Source organism: Anguilla rostrata, chromosome 8 (assembly GCF_018555375.3).
Source record: "Anguilla rostrata isolate EN2019 chromosome 8, ASM1855537v3, whole genome shotgun sequence".
Classification (NCBI taxonomy): Eukaryota; Metazoa; Chordata; class Actinopteri; order Anguilliformes; family Anguillidae; genus Anguilla; species Anguilla rostrata.
In genome coordinates this window covers 15,308,422-15,334,864 of record NC_057940.1, presented here as the reverse complement: position 1 = coordinate 15,334,864, position 26,443 = coordinate 15,308,422, and the positions used below count along the sequence as shown (strand labels likewise).

At 47.0% G+C, this 26,443-nt stretch overlaps 2 protein-coding genes across 6 annotated transcripts in view; one reads left to right on the top strand and one right to left on the bottom strand.

Annotated features, from left to right (window-relative positions):
* The window catches only part of LOC135260925 (ras-responsive element-binding protein 1-like), a 58,783-nt gene extending 41,422 nt beyond the window's left edge, over positions 1-17,361 (top strand). For all 4 annotated transcript variants that reach the window (XM_064346669.1, XM_064346666.1, XM_064346668.1 and 1 more), the window contains 7 exons: positions 6,467-6,611; positions 6,748-6,887; positions 9,142-9,331; positions 9,545-12,113; positions 12,973-13,131; positions 13,876-14,652; positions 15,233-17,361. In XM_064346669.1, coding sequence (XP_064202739.1) covers positions 6,467-6,611; positions 6,748-6,887; positions 9,142-9,331; positions 9,545-12,113; positions 12,973-13,131; positions 13,876-14,652; positions 15,233-15,747 — 4,495 coding nt within the window. In that variant the 3' untranslated portion in view covers positions 15,748-17,361. The remainder of the gene's footprint in view (positions 1-6,466; positions 6,612-6,747; positions 6,888-9,141; positions 9,332-9,544; positions 12,114-12,972; positions 13,132-13,875; positions 14,653-15,232) is intronic.
* Positions 17,362-19,037: 1,676 nt separating this feature from the next.
* LOC135260922 (translocon-associated protein subunit alpha-like) lies at positions 19,038-25,646 on the bottom strand. Of its 2 annotated transcripts, XM_064346661.1 has the most exons (9): positions 25,413-25,646; positions 23,872-23,984; positions 23,484-23,580; positions 23,100-23,362; positions 22,660-22,736; positions 22,219-22,297; positions 21,967-22,060; positions 21,387-21,401; positions 19,038-20,797 (listed from the first exon to the last, which is right to left on the bottom strand). In XM_064346661.1, exons 1-9 carry the CDS (start codon positions 25,480-25,482, stop codon positions 20,730-20,732), a joined length of 876 nt encoding a protein of 291 aa, XP_064202731.1. In that variant the 5' UTR covers positions 25,483-25,646; the 3' UTR covers positions 19,038-20,729. The 2 variants fall into 2 exon arrangements, with proteins under 2 accessions (XP_064202731.1, XP_064202732.1); XM_064346662.1 differs by lacking the exon at positions 21,387-21,401 and having other exon boundaries at positions 25,413-25,645.
* Between the last annotated feature and the right edge of the window lie 797 nt (positions 25,647-26,443).

Here is a 26,443-nt window from a genome sequence, read left to right as displayed (position 1 = left end):
GGAATTTCTACTGGCTACAGATTTTATCAACTGAGCTGTATGAGAGGAATTGTTCTTATTTTCATGCCGGAACTTTTATAATTTTTTGAACTTGGAGCACAACTCTTGAAAAATGGAATGACATCACAAACTTTTTTGTTTGTATGACACATACAGCAAAACAGTAATTTTAGGAATTCTATCTATATTTACAAATTGTGACAAGCATGTATGTATTTTAATAATACAATTACTTTATTGTCTTGATAATCTGTGATTTGTAAACGTAACAAATTGCAATAGTGCCGTGAAAAAATGATTCCTCAAGGAAACATATTTCCGTAGTTGTCTGAGCAGAGGTTGTGTCAGGTTGTGCTCTAATTTGGACTTGACAGCACACCACTACTGCAGTCAGAACACAGAGATCAGTTAAGAAGGGTTCTCAACGGCTGCAAAAAATAAAAACCGTATCAGCATCCATCAGACACACGCACATGCTCCTGTTGGTGGTACTCAATTTGGAATGCCCATATTTGTGTTGCTGTTCGCCAGTCCAGAAGGTCACACGAGTACATATTTACAGTCAAATCTGAGAATATGATTGTGTTTTAAATAAAGCCCAATTGTCCATTTGCTAAGCGATTTGGATTGCCTCAAGCTAAAAATTAATTAACTTTTTTTTTAACACAAGAGACACAAAAATACTGTTCATGTAATGAATTGCTTATTGTGGAATTTTTTCATTTTATTGTATTGTACTTTGAAATGAAGTTTGAAGTTCTTTGTTCCTTGAAACAAAGTAGCCCTGCCTAAATTTATTATGAAATGCTGAGTCACCACAGCGACCGGCTTTATGATTGACCTGAATAATAACGGGTTGGTGGCACAGCCGAACTTGCCAGTTCACTGCACCGAACTGGTGTTGAGGACGTGTACGAGACGGTTTGCGTTGACTTTGATTTCATTTTATTAAAGTTTGACGGGGGTGTTTCTTCTGCAGACTGCGGAATTTTAGCACTGAGCTATCGCTTGGTGCATTTGCTGTTGAATTTCAAAGCACATATCTCACGTTGACCTACAAGCTGATTTTATGACGTTCACGGTGTAATTATCAAAACGCCCCTGACTGTGACAGGTATTCCTGAGGGCTGTGTCTGTAGTTTGTATCGGCCCCTGGTTCTTACTAAGGAACACAAAGGCCTCGGTCTCAGTTCAGAGCTGATTTTTTTATTGGCTGTGTTTCTTTAGCTTCTCTCCCAGATTGATAGCATGTTTGAAAGCAGTTTGATGATTCACTACAAATGTGTGGTGCGGTCAGAGCCCTAATGTGGTTCGAGCGGGAACCAGTCTACGTGTTATAAGATTTACGGACAGTGCTAGGCAATTCACTCCCATCCCTTACGAAACAGGAGAGCATCTGTTGGAGTTGATGGAACTGTGAATATCACCAAATTCTGTATAGCGCCTTTATAACTCTGTGAGGGTGTCGTTTGTAGCTGGGATGTTATTGATGGTACTGTCTTAGTTTGTTGCTAGGATCACAGTGAGAATCAAGGACCCATTCAGGTTTTATTTTGTTTTGTTTTTTTTACGTTGCAGCCATTGTTCATGGTTGCCATAGCGACCACATTAACTGTTGAGTTGATGAAGCAGGTTCGATCTTATGGCAGAATTTGCTGCGAAATAAAGGTGCTTTAGGGGTTTCCTGTCACATTGGTCCATTGAGAATGGACTCTAACAGCATACCAGACCTCTAAGGCTTTATACACGAGCTTAGAGCTAGGATTTGGGAATAAAAGGAAATCCCTCGGTTTTTTTTTTCGTCTTTTGCAGATGTTTTCGGTTCGTGGCAACAAAAGATTTAGATCGGATTACACATTACAGAGCTACAAGGCGTGTGAGGTCACCGTTCACACAGTGGTTTGTGCTTTCTGAGCAGAGCCTTTGGCTCTTGACTGCTCACAAGTGTTAAACATGAACAGGAGTCAGTGTAACTTTAACTTTTCTGACCGGCCGCATTCCCAGCATGCCTCTGACCTTACTGCAGTGTCATGATGCTCTGACTGAAGCATTCAGAGAATACAGTTCATTTGCAACACATTCTGCCCTGATTTTAAAGTTGAAGGATATCCACAGTGTAAAATTTACAGTGTTAAATCAACTCTAACTGAGTACATGTGGTCTCTATTGGACTCAGATGTACTTTGTTAGAGTTGAATCGACGCTGGACATTTTATTGTGCAAGTAAGTGCTTATTTTGACTTCTGTTTTTGTCCAGCTTTGGTGAAAGCTTCAGCTGCCTGTATGGTTTTGGGAGAAAGCTTCTATTGTGGGAAAAAGTCAAATCTTGCATGTTTGCACCTAGTCTTAGACTGCCAGATCGCCAGGAGAGTGGGGGAGGAGTGCTCCCCCAAGATAAATGGTGCTGTTGGGCGCGTGTGTTACATATATTCGTGTGGGTTTGTGTGTGTGTATGTTTTGTATCTGTGTGTGTGTGGGTGGGTGGGTGGGTGGCTGTGAGGGGCAAACAGAGCTGTCCTTCGTGGAGGCGAGTGGATGTGCCGGTTGTTGATTGGCAGAGAGGAAGAGCAGGAAGTGGGAAGACAGCTTCGGTCTCTTCCCCGTCTGTAATGGTATCTGGGCCCAGCAGGCCGAGCCGATGCTGGAGATAAACAGCCATTTCCTGCCCGGCCGGCCCGGCCCACCTTGTGACTCCGCATCACCCAGGGAGGAAGAGGAAGAGCATGCAGTGAGGAAGGGGGGAGGTGGAGTAGAGGGTTGCTCAGGAGACCTTTTATGTGATGTCTTCTGTTAGTGTGCAGTGGCAGGGTCGGTGTGTGTGTGTGCGTGTGCTTCTGGCCTGTAGAGCACCTTCCTGCTTCCTGTGTAGTTCAGGCATGCTGACATTCCTGATGGAGGCGGGAAGAGGAGGCAGGGCAGAGGGGGTCGGAGGTGTGTGTGTGTGTGTGTGTGTGTGTGTGTGTGTGTGTATTTATAAAGACGGTTGCACTGTAAGACATTTTGTGGTCCTTCAGCACTATACCTCCTCTGTTATCTTCCAGTTTTAGCGCACACTCTGTAAAAAAACACCCCATACCACAGAGTGGAATTATGCTTTTAATTATTATTTGTATGATAATACTATGTATTATTCTGCAGGTTTTTTAAATTTATTATTTATTATAACTTAATGTTTTACTTTCAGGAATATGTGTGAGATGTCAAGCACATTCATCATTAAGGAGTACTGAACTTAACTGGTGTGGGAACAAATTTTGTTCACATGGCCTGGTTTCATTATAAGCAGTTTCCTACTTTCACTGTGAATGGGTGCACAGGTTTTGAACCTGATGGAGACATTGTGAGAGTAAACTGCCCCTGTTACTGTTAATAGGTGGCAATTTTCTTTGCCAGAGCAGTGCATTATGGGGATGTTAATTTTAGTTTTTTATCCCTTTATGTCTTTGTGTATTTTATTAAATGCCTCAAACAGATGAAGTGTCCCTGTGACCAAATGGAGGAAGCAGCCAAAGGTTACATGCTGGTCCTGATATGACAAAGCAAATAATAAGGGCACCAGATCCACAGCACCCTCTGCACTCATGAAGATGTATTGCATTAGAATTTCAGGATCAGTGCAAACTGTAATTGCAAAGCTGTGGAAGAGAGAAACCAGGTTTTCCGGTCCATGTTAGGCCTGGATAGTGGGCCATAAGCCACTGGCAGTTTTCCTGTAGCTCTGCTTCCACCACAAAAAATATTCCTGGCAAAGTAACACACCACGTCTCAAATGATGCTGCATGATTTTGCATAATTTAGTTGGGAAAGTTGTGGAAAGCTCTCTTGTCTGGTGCCTTGTGCTCCCATTGGTTATTAGCTTCATAGGAGAGAACCTCACTGGACGGATTTGAAAGACCCTGTCATTAACACCCCTCTTGCAACACCCGCCCCCCCCACCCTCCATTAATCTATGGTTAAATAATTGTAAGTTAAAAGGCTGCGTTCATCCAATTGCAGTACGCTGGCATGGCGGTGTATCCTGGGGCAACGGGGGCCTGAGGGACAAGGGAGAGCAGGCCGTGGCCTGTCAGGTCCATACATGGGCGTCCAGCGCTCTGCCCGCTTTTAATAACCATCTAACAGGAGAGTGAAAACCGCGACCACGCGTGCACTCGCGCGCTCACACTCTTACGCACGCACCGCCCTGCACACTCTTCTGTCACACGCGCTGTCTGTCTCCCCCTCTCGTAAGCACGGGAGCACGGAGAGGCGTAGAGTCACATGCCTGCTGGAGCCTGAAGGGCAGGTTAGAAGTTTGTTTTGCTGCAGGTGACGGGAGATCTGGGGGGGGGGGTGGAGGCGGAGGAGGGGGGGGGACATGCCCCAGCGTGTCTCTGTGTGCCGTTTTGTTCAGTTTCACTTGATTTAATCTCTCCTCTCACTGCATTTGTTCCTTAGTGGGATAGAGAAAGGGAGAGAGAAAGAGAGTCAGAAGAATGGAGATAGGGAGAGAAAGATAAACAGGGAGGGAGGGAGACAGACAAAGTGATTGTGGGAAGCTTTTAGGGAGCAGTTTTCATTGTTTTTAAAGGTGAAGGGCTCCCTTAGTTCCCTGTCTAAATTGTTGTTCCACCACACATATACTTACTGTAAGTTCCTTTGAAATACATTTTCTCTGTAAATGAAAAAGGATTGAAAAATGAAATGTTGACATCAAGCTTTATTTGAATTGCCCACACAAACTTTGAGCACATAGTTTGCCATGTCTGATGTATGTACAAACGCACGAATGTGCGCGCACACACACACACACACACACACACACATACACACATAAACACACAAAGTAGAGTTTGCCATACAGTCTGATTTATATTGTAGATTGTTTAAGGACAGAAACCCAATGGGTGGTTTCAGATCGAGGACGGTATTTGGCCTACCAGTAGGGACCCCTTAGAGAGGCCAGTCCCCCATTACCTGCCCCCCTGAGAAGCTTTATCGAAATAAAGGAGGAGGAGTCATGCAAATCCATGTCCCACGGCCTCTTTCATTTGCATATTCAAATCTAATTTTGTTCATTTTCTACACGTCTCACTCCCTCCTTCATTTCCCTGTTTTTCTCCCTTCCATTCCCTCACTCCTCTCCTGTAGGTTTTCTCTCCCTCTCTCCCTCCCACTTTCCACCCCTGTCTCTTCTCCTGCCCCCCCCCACCCATTAGACACAACACGGCAGCTGAAGTGTGTCACTGTCGCAAAGCCTCCTTTCTAAGAAGGAAAGTGTGGGGGGGGGTATAGGAGAGAATGAGAGGGAAGGAAAGAGAGAAGGCGGGGGGTGGGGTAGGCGGTGTGGTTATTTACGCCATGTCTTCCCCCCCCAGTGTCTTGCACCATTACGCAGACAGCCGGTTAAATATAGACTCAGAGGCCAACCAGGGGACTTGGACGTCCCAGGCAAAGTGTCAAAAACAAAGGAGGGAGGCGATGCCAAGCAAGCAAAGGGCTTCTCTCACTCACATGCACACACGCACACATGCACACACACGCACGCACACACACGCACACACACGCACGCACACACACACACACACACACGCACACACATGCACACACACACGTACTTGCGCACATGCACACGCACGCACCTGCACACACACAAGTCCACACTCACGCATGCACGCACACACACACACACACACACGCCCACGCACATGCACACGCATGCATGCACACACACACTGCAATATTCCGTGCATACGTCTCCAGCTCCGAGTCATGGAGTCCCACGAAATGCAACAGAACGCAGGGCAAAGCAGTATGGGGCGCGTAGGTGACTTGCGCAATTTTAAAAGTGGCTGATGCCTCTGCCACTGACACCTCCCCATGTGTGGTACATCCCGCACGTGCTTCTGAAATTGTGCCAGTCAGCAGACATGATTGCATTGGCCAGTTTTCCCCACACAGGGCGTGTCGGTACGGCCGCAGACGGGCTCTTTCTGCCCTGGTGTAATACCTGTGGGCCAGCGCTGGGACTCCACCGCAGGGGAACCCTCTGAGTCCAAAGCGCTGTCGATCTGGCCGGAGCCGAGCGCGGAGGGACTCTGCAGCAGTGTGAATGGGTTTACTGTGACTCACAGCACTGCCATGCCTGTGTCAGCGGGTCTGACATCACAGGGCTGAGGCTTAAATTAGCCCCATGCATCTTTGTTTGGTCAATCCTGCAGGATTTGCTTTGTGAGCTAAAAGTCCGTTCTTGGACACTTTGCTTGTTTGCTTCAAACTGCTGTTAAATTAGTATTCTCCTGTTTAAACAAGCTGTATGTGTTCCAGTTTGGAACTAGCTTAGGGAGATTTGAAAATAAATGGAATTGATTGGCTGTTTCTCATTGTTTATTGCATGACTCACCTATAACTGGTGTTTCGGTGTACTGCGGCTTACCAGAGTGCTGGATGGGGTTTATAGGCATTCTTTTCTTATGTGTTTTCGTAGACACATGAAGATTCATGACAAGGACCCGAGCAGCATCATGGCCTCCAACCCCCCCTCCCCCATCAAGCGGCGACGCCCCTCCGCCAAGAGGAAGCCCAGCCTGGAGGACGATGGAGATCAGGGCGAGGAGCCGCCCATTAAAAAGGTATGCCCCGCCCACCTCCCCCCGTCATCCCCAATGGCTTTCGCCCCTCTCCCTGGCCCCGTCTGGTCCATGCCCCCCACCAGGAGGGCGACAGGCAGGAGAGAGTGACTAACGCTGGCCTGCCTGTCTGCTCCAGGCCTCTGATGACAGCCTGCGGGATAAGAGGAACACTGTGCAGGGGGAGGAGGAGCTGCACTGTCCCATTTGCTTCAAGACCTTCATCTGCAAGTTTGAACTGGAGTCGCACATGGAGACGCACCCGGACGCCTCTCTCAGGTACGGGACATCTCGAAACACATACATGCTCACCGACGGGATCCCCCCCCACCCTCCCCGCCCGCCCCAATTCCACACATAGAGTGCACATCATTCCAGGGCTTCAGACAGTCTCTGATTGGTCTGTACTGGAGGAATAGCCCCTCAGCCTTCCAGAACTTTTCACGGTTCTATCTGTTGTTCCTTCTACCCCGACAAAGGATGTAAGTCCATAAGAGTGGTGGACCAGAACTTTAAATGCACTGCCTTCAGACACAAAAGGAGAAGCATGTATTTCAAATGCATAACGTCCTTTCTTTAAACTGATGAGCTTTGTTCTGTCATACGCATGAAGGTACGTCCATTACTGCAGGAATGGAATAAAAATCCACTCTTTAGTCCCTGTTTGCACAATTGGACACTTGAGCTCGGGAGGGCAGCTTTGTGTGGCGTTTTGTTTTGCGGTGGCCCAGCCCTGTTGCCGGGGGGAGGGCAGACATTGGGGCTTTCAGGACCGTCTCCACGGTTGCCAGGAGACAGCCGGGGCATCCCACAGAAGCATGCTTTGTGCAGCGGGGGTTATAATTTAATATATCCGAGCCGGGCGGGCGGCTGAGCGCATACCAACGGTGGGGAGAGGCGTCGCGAGGGCGGGCCCAGGCCGTTAATCCGCCGCTTCCCGCCGAGGGCTTTTGCGGCCGGCGGAGCGGCCCATCGGCCCCGGCGCGTCCGCGGAGCCGCCGACGCTGAAGCCGGGGGGGGAGGCACCGCGCCGCCGCGAGTCTCGGTCAGACACGCTGTCCGTCATTCCTCAGTTCTACCGGCGTGGGGTGTCACGGTGGGGGGGCCGGGTCAGTCGACTGCGCTGGCTGAGAGCACCGCTAAACAGAGGAGATGGGGGAGGGACGGTTTTTTTTTTTTGGAGGGGGTATTAACACTCATAGTGCTGGACACTGGCCTGGGCGTAGCGCGGGTGGGTGGAGCTGTGAATCGCAGCCACCTTGGCACCTCCCTAGACCCCTCTCTGAATCCCTAGTAAAACTTATAAACAAGTGTTTGTGGGGGTATCAAATAAAAGAGTGGAAGTGGAATGGAGGGAGGGGGCCTGATTGTGAGTTGCAGCGACGCGCTATTTTTGAAGAGCGGCTAATTTAGCCCTGATCCTGTTTCATAACACGCCAGCAGTAGGTCAGCTAAGAGGATGCTAGCTGCGCTTCGCTGGGGCAAGGGGGCCCGTCTGCAGGGCTACTGGGAAGCAGAGGTCCTGTCGCCATGGCATCGAGCCTGCCGGACAGGAGGGTAATCTGGGGCGGGGGAGAGCTCCTGGGGATAATTACAGGTGACAGGACTGAACGAGGAGCGTTAATCCTAAAATAGACTGAAGAGCTGTGAGTCTGGACATGCTGTACGCACGATACTTACACACACACACACATACACAGAGTCATTATGGACACTCATATATGCACATACACAGTCATTGTGTGTAAACACACATGCACATAGAGAGGTATACACAATAAGTTGTATGTGTAAAGCACAAGTATGCAAGTATAACATAGCAATATATATTTATATATATTTTTTACAGTTATATATTACCCTAAAATAAATACAGCACCCAGTTGCAAGGCTAAACATGTTGTAGTGGCTAGGCCGAATCACTAAACCAGCCCAGCGGATACTGCTCACGCCAGTGGCTGAATGTTCCCCAGCAGAGCGAGAGCATGTCCGGTTAAAGAGAGGGCAGGAGGGGGTGACTCCAGAGATTAGCTATCCCAGCATTCCCTGCCCCTGCCCTGTAGTGAGCTATGATAAGGCAGATTAGGGCCCTGTGGATAGACACGTCCCGGCAGCAGTGTCACAGTCACCACAGAGTGAGAGGCAGAGGATACACAGCTGACTCGCTTAGCGTGGAGCGCTGCGGCTAAGCTGAGCCTCTCTCACACCTGACACAGCCTCTTGCTGGATATCTGCCTTTTGTGCCATTAAAAAAAATAATAAAATCATCAATATGTGTTGTGATTTCTTTCTTTTGAAAGGTATTTCAGATGAAGAGAGTGTGGGAGTGAAGGAGGGAAGGGGGTCCTTCTTTCTGTTTGTGTTCATATCTGGGAGGATGATATGAAAGTTAGCGACACGTTGTACTTCATACAGCAACCATGGAACGTGACCTTGCGGGTGGTAGCCGTGATGTTCGTAGCTCAGGTGATGCTGAAGACAGTGATGGTGATTGGTGATAGGTGGATATGACGGGAAGGCTCCTCCCCCTCAGGTGTGACCAGTGCTGCCTCACCTTCCGCACGCACCGGGGCCTGCTGCGCCACAACGTGGTCATCCACAAGCTGCTGCCGACCGACCCCTCTGGGCGCCCCTTCATCCAGAACAACCCCTCCATCCCCCTGGGCTTCAACGACCTGGCCTTCATCGACTTCTCCTGCCTCAAGTTCCCCCACATCGCCCAGGTGAGCCCTGGTCCTCAGTACCTCAGCAACACCTGCTCACTGCAAAATGCAACCACAGATTAAGTCCAACAACAGACTGCGTTTAATTATGGTCATTTTTTCTGAACAGAATTACACTGAATTTGAATTTTTTTAAATGTGGTCTTGATTATGTTGTGTGCTTGATTTCAGCCTGTTTTTAAACTGGTTTAAACTGGTTTTTGCTTTTAACAGGCCTGGTGTGAAACAAACCTGCGGCGAAGCACCAGCAAGTTCCACCGCTTTGTGTGTGAGACCTGCAACAAAGCCTTTCCCCTGCAGTCTGCCCTGGACCTGCATTTGGCCACACACAGCCCTGAGGATGGGTCAGAGGAGAACACCACGCCCACTTCTCGCCAGGACACGCCCCCTGTGGCGGATAAGGCCAGCTTCATGGAGTCCCTGGGTCTTCAGCACATCTCCCAGGTCAAGCCTGTCCCCACAGAGGAAGAGACCCTTCAAGCGGTGCTGGACAGCATTCGGGTAATCCATGTGGACCCGCCCACGTCCAGTCTACCTCAGGAGGCTGACGGGCTCAGCCTCCCCTTGCTGGACCCCACCGCCCTCCAGGGCCTGACCCAAAATGGTGCCTTCAACTTCCTGTCCCTGCAGCCCTTCATAGTCCAGCCGGATGGCGGCATGGTGGTGAAGCCCTTCTGCGGTGAGACCGGGCTGGAACTGGCCGACATCCAGCAGATCCTGAAGATGGCGAACCAGATCACCCTGCCGCCGCTGTCCAAGGCCCCCTGCAACCCCACGCAGTCCAGCTGCAAGCAGATGCCCCCCCTGAAACCAAAGCCCCTGGTAGCCCCGCGTACCAACATGGCCGCCTCTACCCCGCCCCCTCTCATGAGCGCCCAGCAGGCTTCCCCGTGCTGCATCAGCCCAAACCTTCCTCCCCCCACCAACCAGCTGCTGAAGAGCCCTGGGGAGTCCTCCTCCTCATCCTCGAGCAGCCTAGGCAGTGGACAGGAGCTGGAGAAGAGTCCGATGGAGGTGGATGGCATGTTGGACACGATGATGCCCGCGGGCACAGGCGAGCGGAAGATCAAGCAGGAGGTAGGCGAGGAGAAAGAGGTGGAAGCGGGAGGGAAGAAAGCCGGACGCCCGGGTCAGTACCCCTGCCGCTTCTGCGACCAGGTCTTTGCCTTCTCCGGGGTCCTGCAGGCCCACATGCGCTACCACCTGCGCATCTCGCCCTACCAGTGCAACATCTGCGACTACATGGCCCCCGACAAGGCCACGCTGATCCGCCACCTGCGCACCCACAGCGGGGAGCGGCCCTACGTCTGCCGCGTCTGCCACTACCCCTTCACCGTCAAGGCCAACTGCGAGCGCCACCTGCGCAAGAAGCACATGAAGAACTCCCGCAAGGAGATCGAGAAGAACATCGAGTACGTGACCAACAGCGCGGGCGGAGTCGGCGCCACCACCCTGGACCTGCTGGACTCGGCCAGCGCCGGGGACACCACCTGCCGCTACTGCGGGGAGAACCTGAAGAGCTACCGGGCCCTGCAGATCCACCTTCGAACCCACAACGGATGCCAGCGCAAGCCCTTTGAGTGCCGCCAGTGCGGGGCAGCCTTCCTGGCCAAGAGAAACTGCATCCACCACCTGCTGAAGCAGCATCCAGAGGTGCAGGAACGAGAGATAGAGGAGCACATTGTCACCCTGCTGCCCGTCGTGACCCCTCAAGCTAACCCCCCCACCCAAAACGGCCAGGTATCCAACGTGGCCTCTCGGCCTGTCAAGGTTGAAGACATGAGCTTCTATGCCAGAGATACAGACCAGCCCCTGGACTTCTCCAGAAAGGGGCACGCTGGAGTGGGAAGCACAGGGGTCTCATCCGGGATCAAGCTGGAAGGATCGTATTCTTCTCAGCTCTACCTGTACGAGAGCTCCATGGAGCCCATTGACCTTTCCATGCCCAAGAAGCCGGAAAAGAGGCTGAAGAAAGAGGCCACTGCCACGGAGGTCACGAACAAGCAGGCCTCTCCCAACTCTGACGACCCCCGTCCTCAGGAGAAGCCCTGTCTGTCCGCACCCTACCAGCTGTCCTACCCCGTGGCCTCCCCTCTCAATGGCGTCAACCAGAACGCTGGCCGACCCCTCCGGCTGAAGCCCCTCCTGCCTAAACCGACCTCCGCCTCCAGCAAAGAGCTGCCCCCCCTGGCTTCCATCGCCCAGATCATCTCTTCCGTGTCAGCCGCTCCCTCCTTGCTGAAGAGGGAGGGTGTCTCTGGCAGCCCCTGCCTGGGAGCATCGCCAGAAAAGAGTCGTACATTTAAAGGGCTCCATGCCGACCTGGAGCTGTCCAGGCGGGAGCAGAGGCTTGCGGATGCGGGCAGCCCAGACGCCTCGGCAGACAGCTCGTCTCCAGAAGAGTCCAAGAACAGGGGAAAGAAACGACCCTGCCGCAGCAAAGAGAGGCCCCCCGACTTCGCCGAGTTGGGAACGGGCAGCGGAATCGACCTGGAGTCCAGCGGGGAGTTCGCCAGCGTGGAGAAGATGCTGGCCACCACGGACGCCAACAAGTTCAGCCCATATCTGCACCCCAACTCACTGGCTCCTGGGAAGGCGGAGGGGGAGCGGCCGTCCACCAGCGAGGACGAGAGGGAGGGTCAGGAGGAGAAGCAGTCGCGCCTGCAGGCTAAAGGAAAGAAGAATGCCTACTCTAACTCCCTGCAGAAAATGACCTGCCCCTACTGCCCCCGTGTCTTCCCCTGGGCCAGCTCCTTGCAGAGACACATGCTCACACACACAGGTGAGACACACTTTTTCGGCCAATAGGAGAGTGCGAGTGTGAATGCATGTCTGGTGTGAGCATGAGACAGGCAGGGAGAGGGAGAGAGAGAGTGATAGGCAGGCAGTATGGGGATAATCAAAGTGGTCAAAGATTCAGACTATTTCTCTCTCGCTCACACACAAACACACACACACACACACACACACACACACACCTTGCTGATACTTCACTTGGAAAAACTATTAATCATTGACAGCTGATGGCTTTCTTTGGCAGGCTTAAACTCTGTGAAGAAAGATGTGGCACTGATAGGCAGATACTGTAAACCACTGCCTGTGAAGTAATTAAAGGAAGATATAGTCTCATGTTGCTCACTTTGGTTAAAAAGTTACATTTGAAGTGGTATTGCGTACTGCAGACTGTCATTATCTGATCTTGTAATGTCTGCCTTTATGAAAATATTATACATTTAAGTAGGAGTCATGATCCACCTGCATGTCCTAATAAAATTATATGACTGGTTATTACTGCATGTATTTCCTGTGTACTATCTACTAGGTACTGGGCAAGAGCATAATTTTTGCATCTGAAGTGTTAAGTCAGAGTTAATATAAATGTTTTCATAAGAATTGAGCATGACGGCCTGTACATTTTTTTTTTTTTGCATTCCAGGCAAGTTTCTATGACTGTGAATAGATGTCTGCATCATGTTCTTAAATTGGAATGCTTATTTCAGTCTAAAATATGCATTTCTGGCCATGGGGTCTGTCAGGGTAATGGTACTGTGTGTACCGTATATATTATGGCAGTTTTCCCGATTGCAGAAGTTAGCCCACTGGTCTGTGGCTCACGTTTTGTGTGTATGCATGTCCTGCAGGTCAAAAGCCGTTCCCCTGCCCACAGTGTGATGCCTTCTTCTCCACCAAGTCCAACTGCGAGAGGCACCTGCTGCGGAAGCACGGGGTGGCCAATCGCACGCTGCGACACAACGGCGGCCTGGGCAAAGCCAAGGATGATGGGTCGCATGAGAGCGCAGGTATGCTTACGCAGCACGCAATCAAGACAGAGAGGCATTTATGCTGCTGCCATGATTCATGGGTCAAAGGTCACTGATTTTTTTTTTTTAATTACAAGTTTGTCTCACTGTTTCTGAGATGCTTTCTGCAAACATACGGAAGTTAACTTAAAAAAAAAAAAAGTGCTTCCTTAATGTGCATAACAGTTATAGAGGCCAAAATTAATTCAGCTATTAATTATTTGTCAATAATTTATGAGTAGGTCCAAAACTATGGGCAGCAGTTCTCGGCAAAATGGCTTTAAGCAAAATTATGATCAATAGGAATTTGAAAACTGCATCATAGACAAATAATGGCATTAACTGATGTATGTGTGGCTGTGAATTTGCTATGAAAAATATGTTTATTTTTCAGGTTATGTTTCAGGCACTGAGAGAACTCCCAGTTAAAATGTATGGCCATTAAAAACCTGTAGATTATGTTGTAAATAAGCATCTCAAAGCCTTGTTTTGTTCTCTACTGACACCCAGTGGATTTTCAGTGGCATTTTATTTAGTTAATGTGTGTTGAGCTTTGTGGGGCATACCTACAAGCCAGAATATTATACTGTTTTTGCATAATGTATAAACATAGCTTTGGACAGCATTGTCATTGTAAGATGGGGTCATGATAGGATATTGATTTCATTTGTGTCTATCATTTCTTTTGGATCAAGGCAGTGATTTCTGGTCTTTGCAGAGACTAAGTCTGTGTCTGTGTTTCAGAGAGCATGTCGGATACGGACACGGTCACTGGAGAAGCTCTGGACCTCACCGCGTCTGAGTCGAAAGAAGCGACTGATTCCCAGGGTTCTTTCTCAGATGGTCAGTCAGAAATTACCATGTCAGAACTGCCAGGCCTCCAGGGGGAGCGAGAGAGCCAGGGAGTCCACGTAGGGCCAAAGACCACAGAGAGCAACACTGATGAAAATGACGAAGATTCTCAGAGCAACAAAAGCCTGGACCTGAACTTTGCCCGCAAGCTGATAGACTTCAAATTCTCTGATGGGGAGCAGCACCAGCAACAGCCAGCAGAGGGCAGCGTGGGTCCAGAGAGCTGTCTGCAGGAGGAGGCCAAGCATACCTGCGGGAGCTGTGGAAAGAGCTTCCGCTATGCAGCCACCCTGACCCGCCACCAGAGGGCGCACTTGTCAGACTGCCAGACAGAGGGAGGGAAGAAGGCATCTCTGCAATCAGATTCCAGCCAGGAGCCCCATAGCCCAGAGGGGGAGCTTGTGGAGGAGATGGAGTTAGAGGAAAAGAAGGGATCGGTGGAGGGTGAGGGAAACTGCAGTGGAGAAGACAGTGGCTCAGAGGAAGAGGACAAAGACAGGGAAGACAAGAGTGAAGAGGAGGGCGGAGCCACCGAATCAAAGAGTGGCGACGGCGAGGTGGTGGGAGGGGCCGGGAACAAAGCTGACAAGAGGAAGAAAATCTGCAGCGTGTGCAACAAGCGCTTTTGGTCACTGCAAGACCTAACCAGACACATGCGGTCTCACACAGGTAAATATTGACTGTAAGTTATGTGCACAGTACCGCCTGGGGCGACATAGCTCAGGAGGTAAGACCGATTGTCTGGCAGTCGGAGGGTTGCCGGTTCAAACCCCGCCCTGGGCGTGTCGAAGTGTCCTTGAGCAAGACACCTTACCCCTAACTGCTCTGGCGAATGAGAGGCATCAGTTGTAAAGCGCTTTGGATAAAAGCGCTATATAAATGCAGTCCATTTACCATTTACCATGCCTGCAAAATTTGATCTATAATTTACACGTGCTCTAATGTAGATAAATGCTAATTGAGAACATACTGTCTCACTCAGGAAAGCACTGGCTGTACAATGCTGATACATGGTCTTTCACACTGACCAGCACTGTAGTACCTTATACTTTCAACATTGAGCTGACTCTCTTATCCAGAGCAACTTCCACAGATTACGTTCTACAGACCATTTAAAAAGTTGCATATTTTACTGAAGTAGTTCAGGATAAGCGCCTTGCTCAAGAGCACAGAGGCAGTCCCACCCTTAACCATCATACGTCCTTTGTGAGCCCTGTGCTGAGTCTGCTCTCTCTGTCTCTCGTCTCAGGTGAGAGGCCCTACCAGTGCCAGACGTGCGAGCGCACCTTCACCCTGAAACACAGCCTGGTGCGGCACCAGCGTATCCACCAGAAGCCCCGTGGGGGCGAGGAGGGGGGCGAGGGGGCGGGAGGAGCGGGCAGAACCAGAGGGGGGGGCAGTGAGGAAGAGGTAGCCAGCGGCCCCTCGGGCAGTGAGAGCGACTCCACCCAAATCAGCACCAGCCCCCCCTCGGAGAATGAGAACGAGGGTGAGTCAGCTGGTGGGTCCCAGGCCGGTGAGCAGGCGGAGTCAGGTGACCTGGGGGACGAGAGCGGGGATAGCCAAAAGCAGAATTCGCCCCAGACACAAGACTCCGCCCTTTCTACAGAGGTACCTCCCTCGGAACCCTTGGGTGAGCCAGCCCCCCCCACTACCACAGAGCCTGCAGGGGACTACATCCAAGGCCTGCTGGAGATCCACACCAAGCCCGCCCTGGACCACCTTTTGCCCTCTGGCGAGCCCCCATTGGTGGGGGTGGAGTGATGACCTGCCCCTTTTCACCTTGGAGTCAGCTGATTGGTCAGTGCTGCTGTGTCACATTGCCACGACAGCTACTGTACCAGAATAGGAGATGGTGCCATACTCCAAACACCTTTCTAATGCAATGAATTGTTCAAAAAAGAATCAAAGACCACCTTGCTTCCGAGTGCCTTACTACTACTTTTGAATCAAGTTACATTAAATGGATGATATTATTTTTCATAGAATTTTTATGATTATTTCTTTGAACTTTTTTGAAAGAAATGTACTGAAAATAGAAAAATCTACAAAAAATGTGTGACTTACTGCAGCGATCTGTATGATTGACAAAGAGAAGAGGTAAACATGTTCCATGGTCGTAGTTCAGCGTTCAGCTGCTGAAAAGACAGCAAAACTAACACCGTCAGAACTGAAGAAAGAGGCAGTAAATTTGATCACAGAACTGGAAAACACCTAAAGACTACATGTTGCCTTTTGTCCTCAGCTCAGAACACACAGTTTGACAGGTTTTTCATCTCCATTGGAACTGAGTAAATGGCCTGGTTTGTTTGTGAGACAATGAGAGAGACTGGAAGAGAAGTGGTAAATTAAGCCTCCTGAGTCCCCTATTTTTACAATTTACCAAACAATGTATTTTTATCCCATTTTCTGTTCTTTCTCTTTCTCTCTCTCTGAGTTATTGTGAGGAGTATTCTCTGTTACCAGATAACAGAGAAATATGGGCAATATTTGCCTTGGAGTGTTTTTTTTTCCTTTATTTTTTCCTCTATCGCAATTATAGCATGTCTTTCTAGCTGCCTACAATTTGTAAACCCTGAATGGTTTTGGTTCTGAGAGCTGAGTGGTCAGTCAGTTGCCAGGTTTAACTCTCTCTGGCCCATGGGTACCAGTGTGAGGTTCTTAGCCCTCGCAGTTGTTGATTCACACCCCAAAGACATCCTCTACAAGGCCTTCCACCGCTTCTGTCTCTGTGCCCTACATTAGGCTCCTGATGTGTTTTGACAGAACTCCTGGCACTCTCCCATTATCTGGAGTAAAGTGACCTGTGGAGGTTTTTGTCCCATACTTGAACTGTCACACTGCTGTTCCTGAAACCTAGCCTCTTGCCTTCTAGAACCTTCCGTGAGGAGGATTTCGGCCACAATCACCAGTCCAGTTGTTGGCCTGGATTTTGTTTATGATGATTGGGTTTTTATATCTGTACTTTTTTTAACGGAACCTCAGCAAACAAACAAAGCAAACCTCAAGCGCCTACATTCTCCAATGTACAGAGAGACCTGCTGGAAACTGAACGTCACCAGAGAGTGGGCGTGGTTTTGCCCGGTAGCCATCCATGTATCCAGTCCAATGTTCTCAAATCTGGCACTAACCAAAATGAAACATGAGAAACGTGATCAGAAAGTGTATAAGAGGAGTGACACAGCTGTGAGCAAGAAGCAATACTGAGAATAAACAATGCAAGAGACCAGTGGGTTTGGGTAGGGCATGTGATGGGGAAGCAGCCGTCTGATTGGATGCTACCTCGCATAGTTCACAAATGAGCATTCTTCCTTCAGGATGGATTGGTGGGTGTGGAGTTTCAATCCCTGCTGTTTCCTATCCAGAATCCCACAAAAACACATCCTCTGATTTTTGCTGCAATTCATTTAAAACAACTGCGACTTGGAAATTTCCATCACTGGTTTTGTTGTGTGTATGTGTGTATCCCGAAATAATTTCTCCTAATGAACACATGGACTGTTTTTAATGTATTTATTGAGGACCCAGTGGGTGGTGAGAGCTAATCTGTGGAGAAGCCATTTATTTTCACATTTGCTGTTGAGAGTCCAATGGATTAGTTTCCTAGCAGCAGACTCCTGTTAGCAACAATCACTATTGATCCTAAAGCTTTATGCAGACCTTCATCTATGTTGGTAGAATGTATGGTCTCTTATTATTATTACTTTAACTCTATGTGAGGATATATAAATATATATATAAAACTGTGAAAAGTATGCGCTGAGCTGTGGGTGAATCATAGGCTAGTTTTGCATGTTAACCTAATTTGTTCTAATTAATTTCTTTAATGATTTGATTTCCTTTCTCAGGGCTTTTACAAAATATGCATATACACTATTTCCCTTTATGTTCCTGAGTTTCAAAAAAATTCATCAGGTTTATGATAAAATGTCAATCACTACATTTAGCACTTGACTGTGAATTTAGAGAGGGAAGAGAGAACATACATAGTGTACCCCTGCCTCCCACCTCGTTTCAGTTGACATGGCTACTTTTACCATGCTATTTTGCGTGTTGTTTCTCCTTTCTTTTAATGGGAGATGGAACGGGGTTAGGCTGTTAAAAGAAAATGGCCACATTAATCTCCATTGAACGTTCTGGCTGTTTTACTGTTAAAGGGAACTTTACCCTGCTGCTACAAAGCCACCAACATGGACAGGTTTCAATTCTGCCAGCTCAGGGTGACCCGAGCGCTTGGTACTTCACTCCTCCTTCAGACGACATTGTACAGTGCTTTGGAATTGAGAAATGGAAGCTGTTCTGTATCAAAATCATTTAATAAAAATATATTAAGGACGAATGTGAGACAAGCTTTGCTTTGTTTGCTTTTTTGTAGCAGTCGGCGACTGTTGACAAATTCACTGCACTCGTTACTGCAACAAAGGCTTGTTCATTTTGTTAGATGTAAAGGTTCTGGGGACTGATTTATAGAATTTTCTCATTTCAATCTAGTTTTGAGCTTACGCATAAATTAATAAATATGAGTAAGCTACAAATATATGCACATGTGAACCAACTTAATTCACTACCTTGACTCTTTTTCCTGCATAAATGGTTTACCAACTGCATGATGGCTGAAAATAAGCAAAAGAAATCCCTGCAGCTGACTAGCTATGAGGGATAGTTTGTACCATGATCTGAGCCAAGCCATGCTTGGAGGTAAGCACAAGGTTTTTTTTTTTTTTTTAAGCACAACAATTTAAAATAAAATATGTGCATAAGATGATTTTTTTAAACGAGGCCCCTGGTCCCTAATTTTATTAACCAAACCTGTTTTAGTCTGGTTTAAATCATCCTTCCCTGCCGTTTTTTGGCTGTATGTAGTCTTCTGTATATTATGCTGCACTGCCATCTCTGTTAAAATGAGCACTCTTCATATTCCCATCTTTGATGTTACTTTGTAAAGTCAGAAGCAATTTAATATTACAGAAAACCACCAGTCTACAAGGTTTTTTGGATGAGTCAAAGCAAGATTGAAGCATACCAAAAGTAATCGTCACACACATGCAAAAAAGTGAGAAAAGTTAAATCTTTATTTTCAATTTTCTGAATCAAACCAATACATCCCTGCCAACAGACATACAAAAGTTTTAATCAGACTGTACAATATCCAGGAAAACAAAATCTAGATTCAAAATGACTGCAAAACATCATTATAATTTTGGGGAAATTGGAGTAATGAAAAATGATGTAACTGTATTTAGTAGTCTATACCATAATATGAATTTTTTTTAAAACTGAACTGGGTGGAGATTCAGGCCCATGATGAATAAATGTTCTCTGGAATCTAAGATTAGTTCTATTAAAAACAGCTATTGCTAAATCTGAAAAAAATGGCAATTAATAAATAATTGGCTTAAATCACAACTTGTAACTGCTTAGTAAAGAATCTGCATGAATACAGTCCAATGACCATAATGTTCAGCTTTATGAAATGACACCAACATAAAAGCAAATTCATGCAAATTGGGATTCACTTACTGGTCAGGGTTTGCACCCGACTGTAGGTCATTCACACAACAGCGCTAAGAAACCATGGTATTACACTCCTTTAAGTCTTAAGTTTTAATGTTCATAGTTCTAGGCCACTTCACTCAGTAGTGTCTGCATTTAAATCATACCAGCGCCTCGGGAACATTTCCACCACCAAATAGGGCTCGCAAATTACAAGATACACAGCACATAAATCATAAATCTACGCAGACTGAGTGCACAAAAGTCTACTTTTACATTTGGCCTTTGTCCCTCGGCAAATTCGGAACAATTTTCAGCCCATTTTACAGTGCGTTCCGAGGTTTGCAGCAAAAAGAATCATTTTTTAAAATTATTTGTATTTATTTATTTTAAACGACTCTCCTGAAGTCACACTGGTCCTTTTCTTCTGGGGAACATATTCCGACCGAACACTTACAGTGAACTCCCGCCAAGGAGTAAGACATCTGAAAAGGACTGAAAGCCTCCATTGTCAATCAGAGAACAGGACACACTCAAGACAATCACACTCATTCACAAATTAATGAAGCATCACAAGAGCATAGCACAAAATCATTTAACTGGTTCAGTGCATTTCGAGCAGGGAACTCCATCCATTTCTGCGTTTCCAGACGACAAACGCAGCACCCGCGCGTTACCCCAACATTTGTGCAGCCAATAACCAGTGCAAAAAAAAAGCAGGAAAATAAACTAAGCTCCTGGGCTTTCTGCGAAATGCTACCTTTACAGAAAAATAAAAATCTCAGTTATCTCAGGCCAAGCTTTCCCAATGACCTTCCCCAAAGAAAAAGGCAACTGCAGACAGAGGCAAAAAAAAAAACAAAACTAAACAAAAAAAAAAAAAACCCCTGAGCTTCACCCCTCCTGCTCATTATATTATACAGTGCACCAGCTTTCTGTAAACCCCTCCCCCTGGACCAACCAGAATCTACAAAATTAAAAAAATATGAACACAATTCACAACGGAAGCATTTTCAGGTTTCAATTTTCTAAAGTGAAATGGATATTTGGGTAAGAAAAACAAATTGTTACAATACAATGGGTTGGTTTTTTTTTTCTTATAGTTTTGCCATTATGGTAGTGTTGGCTACCTCCCAGAGGGGTGGAGCTTGTGGTACTTAAAGGGCGTGTCTGGCTGTGTGACCCCTCCCCCTCGCTGGCATGCTGAATTGTATGGCCAGGTTCCGGTGCCTCGTGGCGGCATGGCGCGGCCGTCACTCGTCCGAGCCGGCAGACCTTTTCTGGGCTCTCTTGCGGGGTGACCGTTTTGGGGAGGCTTTGTCTGCAGAGGAGAAATGGGGGCGTGTTCAAATCCTTGACTGACAGCGCACAACAAAAGACATTTAATCAATGTTAATTCTTCTTAAATGAGAAAAAACACAGTAAAACTAAATGCCCACAAAACAGTGAGTGGCAGCACGGCCATGCTTGTTTGTGCACTCCACAATTTACAGAGGAGGTGCAGCGATGAGACTCGTCTGGCAATACAAATGGGCCTTCCAAATCAGGACAGGATGAAAAATAGGGGTAACTTCTGGGTGCGATGGGAAAAAAAATGACAAACAAGCTGTCTAACTTCTGAGGGTCATTGCAGGACATTCAAGGAGCAGAGAGAATGGAAATTCCACCAGCCACATTTTCCCCAAAGTCATCATTACCTACTGTACTCTGGAGCAGCTCCCTGCACAAAGGCCACAGAGGTGCATGATGGGAGTAGCCCAACGCGCGTTCCCGTGGCGATGATGGAGGTGGGAATGCGTGTGCAGCACACGAACGGCTACTTCGTTCGCGAACAGCACAGTGCACCTCCGCATCTCACTCATCACACTACACTATCACACAACCCTGAAAGGAGCACGGAGGGTCCTCACCTCGTCTGCTCAGCACTGAGGAGCCGCGGGATAAGAGAGCGAAGCGAGGGAAGACAGAACAGAGAGCCGCATCACCAGCAAAACCAAGAGGAAAAACCAAGACATTCACAACCAAGCCACTGACAAGGATTTGTATTCTCTGCATTGAAATGGAGAAAGTTTCTGTGCCAGTCAATGTATGAACGAAGAAGAGGAACTTCGTCAGATGCACAGGAAGTGGAAATGACATGCAGGTGCCTTCACTACAGAGGACAGTGGGCCAGATCTGTGGTGAGGTCGGTGAGACTTGCAGAGTAGTTACAGAATGTAAGTGGTTTAAATTACAGAGTGCTTAGACCATGCAAAGATTGAATACAGCCTTTAGATAAGGATAGCTTTCAGTGCCACCAGAGAGGAGCAGAGATGCCATTTTGTTTTCATTCTCTCTTAAGTTCAACACTCTTACGGCCATTACAGTATACATCCATAAAAATTCACTGGCAATTGCCTACTGCATTGGAGAGAGACAACAGGCGGTTACATTTGTGCTAAACTGAAATGAGACCTAATAAATGGACTTGCATTGAGGATTGTGACTTACTGATCTGGTTGAGGGTTTCCTGGGGGATCCAGCTCATGTCCACGTCGTTGTGGCTGGTTGTTCCCATCTCCACTTTAGGGGCAGGTCTCCTTCTCTGCAGGGTTGCCACATTCAGCCACTTACTCCCAATTTCACAACCCCTTCTCCATTATTTGTGTGTGTGTGTGTGTGTGTGTCGAAGGAACGCAGACTGAGATGGAGCTGTCTGTCGTGGATGTGTATGCAAGAAAGAGAGTATGAGTATTTTCTTACCTTCCTAGACTCTAGCAGTTGGTGCAGCCCAACCACCACCAACAGACCCAGACCAGACAGGAAAACATACAGGAAGATCCTGAGGAAACAAAAACCATTTTTACACAATGGTATCATCATCAGGACAACAGTCTAGCATCGCAATCCTATAATAAAACTTGCTATTAGAAGTTCTGGAGCATTTGTTAATGGTTTACCAAAATGAAAACCATTTAATATTTTGATCTGTTGCAGCACCTAAAACAAGGGTAAAAGTCTTCATGGCCTTTGATTATTGCTGATGCAACCATGTGTGTGCCCGTCTGTGTATGAAGAGCACCTACTGTAACTGCTTTGTACACTATCACAGGCCCCTGTTATAACTGGCCTGCCTCCCCTATGCTGAACGTTGCAAGGCCACTGCTAGATTCCAGAAAGCTGCACGCGAAGGCCGTTGCTTACGTTTCACCATCCAGGCCATCCTCTCTTTCGATGATGGTCACGGTCTGGTTGAACACAGCGTCCTGGAACACATTGCCCTAAAAGAGCACAACATGGCAGGTCAAGACTGTAACCAAAATTTAGTGCCCCACTGTTTTACAGGCCCACCGAATAGATCTACATGTACTACCACCACAGAGCTGGATCTGTCTTGTTGAGCAAGGCTTCCTTAAAACCCGCTGCCAAGCGTATTCTTCATTGAGATAAGTGCATGGACTCCCCCTAACTGTAGGGAAGAGAACTGTGTTGCCTACTTGTCTGTTATGCAATGAGAAACGCCCACTGTGCGCTGGCTGAGCAAGTGAACGAAGCATTGGCACGGTTTAGATAAGTGACTCTGAATGCTATCGACACAGCCATGCTTTGCAAGGCCGGGCACAGCAGAGCTGCACGCCACTCACGCTGTTGTCCTTGTAGTTGAGGTTGATGACCAGGCCAAAGGGGCGCCCGCCCATGGGCTCGGCGGGGATGAAGGAGTACTCGAAGGTGGCCTGGCGCTGGGGCGGCACCACGGTACCCAGCTGGAGGGCCGTGAAGTTCTGGATGTAGAACTGGAAGTCCTGGGGGTAGCGGAAAGAGGCGTCCAGGGACTCCACCACAAACTCCTCGCTGCCCTTGTTGCTGAAGCCCACCAAGAACTTGACGATGTCGTTGGCGGGAAAGTCTAGGTAGAGAGAGGTGAATCCCGAGTCAGTGATAAAGGTGGGGGGAATGGGGGGCTGGGAAAAGATTGCTACATGCGAGGATGTGAAAAATATGGAAGCAATTTCATCTGGAGGGCCTACCATCTCCCTTGACAAAAAGGATAGTGGTGTCAGCGTGGGGGGAAGCCTTCACATCCCCTGACGAGGCTTCCTCCTCTTCCTCTTCTTTCTCCTCCGTCTAAAAGTGCACAAACAGGAGAGAGAAACCGTAAAGCCAGTGTTGAAACAGGTTTCAGAGCTCTGCCATGCAAGTGTTAGAATGTGGGAGTCTATTGTTCGGTGACCTTTCAATGTCAAGTATCAACTGGCACATCAAAAGTCATTTTTAATCAAGCAGTGCTGAAGTCATGACAAAACATTCCCTCACATAGAATACAGCACTAATCCAGCCATTTCTAACACCAACACATACATGTAAATAAATTAAAGGGTGGCAATGCATGTGTGCATCTTCGGAGGAAAGTATTACCAACTCAGTGTTCTCATCATCCTCAACTTCAGCCTCATCATCTTCATCTTCTGCAGTAACCTCATCTGCTGCCTCCTCATCCTCAGTTGCATCTTGTGCTGCCACTAAAGGACCTGGATAAGGAAGTCAAATAAAAATACAGTAGCAATAATCTCAATCATTGTATGCCCAACTACAAATGTGCATTGGACCACAAAATTAGCACACACTGGAATCATAAACAATAAATATGTTTATTTAAAAAAATATGCAGTATGAAAATAAGGGGGGAAAATATGGTCGTTTGATTCACGTCACTGTATATAAAGAAAAACTCCACTTATAACGCTAGTACCCAGCACCCATCACTGCTAATTTAATAACATAGTCTGTCGTAAACACTAGAAAGAGGATTAAAGACTAGATTCCGTTGTACACCGTTATCTGTGTCCTGATTCTCCATTACCTTTCGAAACTATAGATTAAATAGATGCATGCACAAGGGAACTTTGCACTGAGATTGGAACAACGCGGATATCTTGACCCCCGTACACAGACTAATCACGTCAATCAGTTATAACTTTTTGTCAGTGCAGTTCAGTAGCTAGCTAATTAATTAAACCTAGCTAGCCAACTGCAAACTGCGAGATAAAAAGATTAAAGAGACTAGCTTTACCAAGCTATACGTTACAATTCTTAGCTACCTAAAAGGCGGAGACCATGCCCCATTAGCTAAGTAAAGATAGCACAACCTTGCTAAGTAGCTTGCTAAGTAGAGAGGACCAGGCCTCAGCTAAGGCATGTGAATGTGCGTTAGGCTAGCTAGCAGTAACTAGCGCCATTAGTCCTGCTCATTAGCAGCTAGCGCTAACTGATGCTATGTTCGTTGATCTGGGATTTTCTGTCAACCAGCTAAAATAGCTTGGAAGTTAACAAGTAGATGACCAACCATAAAATACGTTGCAACTGGCTCACTACAACTAGACAACACAAACCAAAAAGCTAGCTAGTGGCATGGAACATGCGGAATGTTTTGGCAACCACTGTGCATCCACTGACATCGTATAAGGACACGTCAGCCCAAACGCACTGCTAAATGTGAAACATTGTGCCAAATTGCACAATTGTAGCACAATTCAATTGGTACTTAGTTGACTAACAGATGCAAGTTTAGATGTTAGCTAAAACAGCAACTGTAAGTCGTCACAGTTGATAAGTCTTGGGGAAATCTGACCACATTTTCAGCAAAGTAGCTAACGTTAGCTGCCTGGCTAGCTAGCTCTACCATGCTCTGGTAGGATTCATTGCACTTCCGTCTAGTATACTAGGAAGCTAGTTTTTACCTTTCATTACATTAAAATAAACCACGAAATGTATTCGTAAATTATTTTATCAGTTTATGCCAAAACCATCCATTTAACAAAAACAGCTGATCATTCTGAGAGAATCACCCACAAAGAAACGACAAATGTCATGTCAAAAATAGCCCGTTAGCTCTAGCTAGATAAAACAAGCAAAGTGGATAGCTGGTTAACACGTTTCCCAAGATGTGAGGTACTCACCTTTCATAAGAATCGTTGCCGGGAAAGCCAGCAACAACAGCAAAAGTAATTTGTGAAGTATTTTCATCATGATTCTTAATCAAAATCTGACCAGACCCCTGTCAGTGACAACTACAATCTGAACTGTGTAAGCATACAGCTGATCGTGCTCCTATTACAGATGGCGCATAGGCTAGTGCTCATCCGGGGAGCTAGTCTCTGAGTGACCTCCCTTCTTCCTGAAGAGCATTGCCTCACTCCCAATGAACTACGTTCTTATACACTTCAGGCCTGACTTCTTTTCAATTTCATCATTTCTCACACTGTCCCAGCGTCGAACAATCATCTAACGTAATATAACTTATCAAAAAATTATAAACATTAAAAAAAACAGCTGGTCAAGAACACCTCTGCAACTACATTGGCCAAACACTCAAGAAAACCGCACACTGCAAACCTCAGAGCCAAAAATAATAATTTTATTCAGAAAACAAAAAGCTTCACAGTTTCTCGATTATTTAAAAAAAACTAATTACACAGGCTACACAAAAATAATTATTCTGTCGACAGGATATTAAAGGACTGTTGGCGTTACAGTTAAAGCCTGCAAATTATATTGTAGAACTTTCCATTCACTCATTAATTAATTCATTCATTCATTCATTTTTGCGTGGACTTTTCCAGCACACTTGCTAAATATATCCCAAGGGAATCCTCTAATCTGACGAAATGAAAACTAATGCTCTTTCACCCTCTAGATCGCGCTGAACAGTTATTCTCGCTACATCGCTATGGATTCCAGTTTGTTTTCATTCGAAAGAAATAAACAAAAAGTTTTCAATATGTTGTTCGGTGTTGTAGGATAGAAATAAAAAATAGACTTGCTTTCAGATTCTGTTTGTACAATTTATAGGCCTAGCCTATGGGTGATTTTTAACGGCATTAACTAAAAATGTTGTGGTAAGTTGCAAGTCTTTTCATTTTGCATGAATTCGTTTCTGAAAAAAGTGATGTGATAATTGTTTGCAGGAGAAACTAATTCCGTAACGGCA

What these genes read in the sequence shown, in the direction of transcription:
- LOC135260922 (XM_064346661.1), bottom strand. Translation starts at nt 25,482, where the DNA reads ATGATGAAAATACTTCACAAATTACTTTTGCTGTTGTTGCTGGCTTTC. An exon ending in ATGATGAGAACACTGAGTTG is followed by an intron (nt 23,581 to 23,871) that starts GTAATACTTTCC and finishes GTGCACTTTTAG; the next exon opens with ACGGAGGAGAAAGAAGAGGA. An exon ending in CCTTTTTGTCAAGGGAGATG is followed by an intron (nt 23,363 to 23,483) that starts GTAGGCCCTCCA and finishes CTCTCTACCTAG; the next exon opens with ACTTTCCCGCCAACGACATC.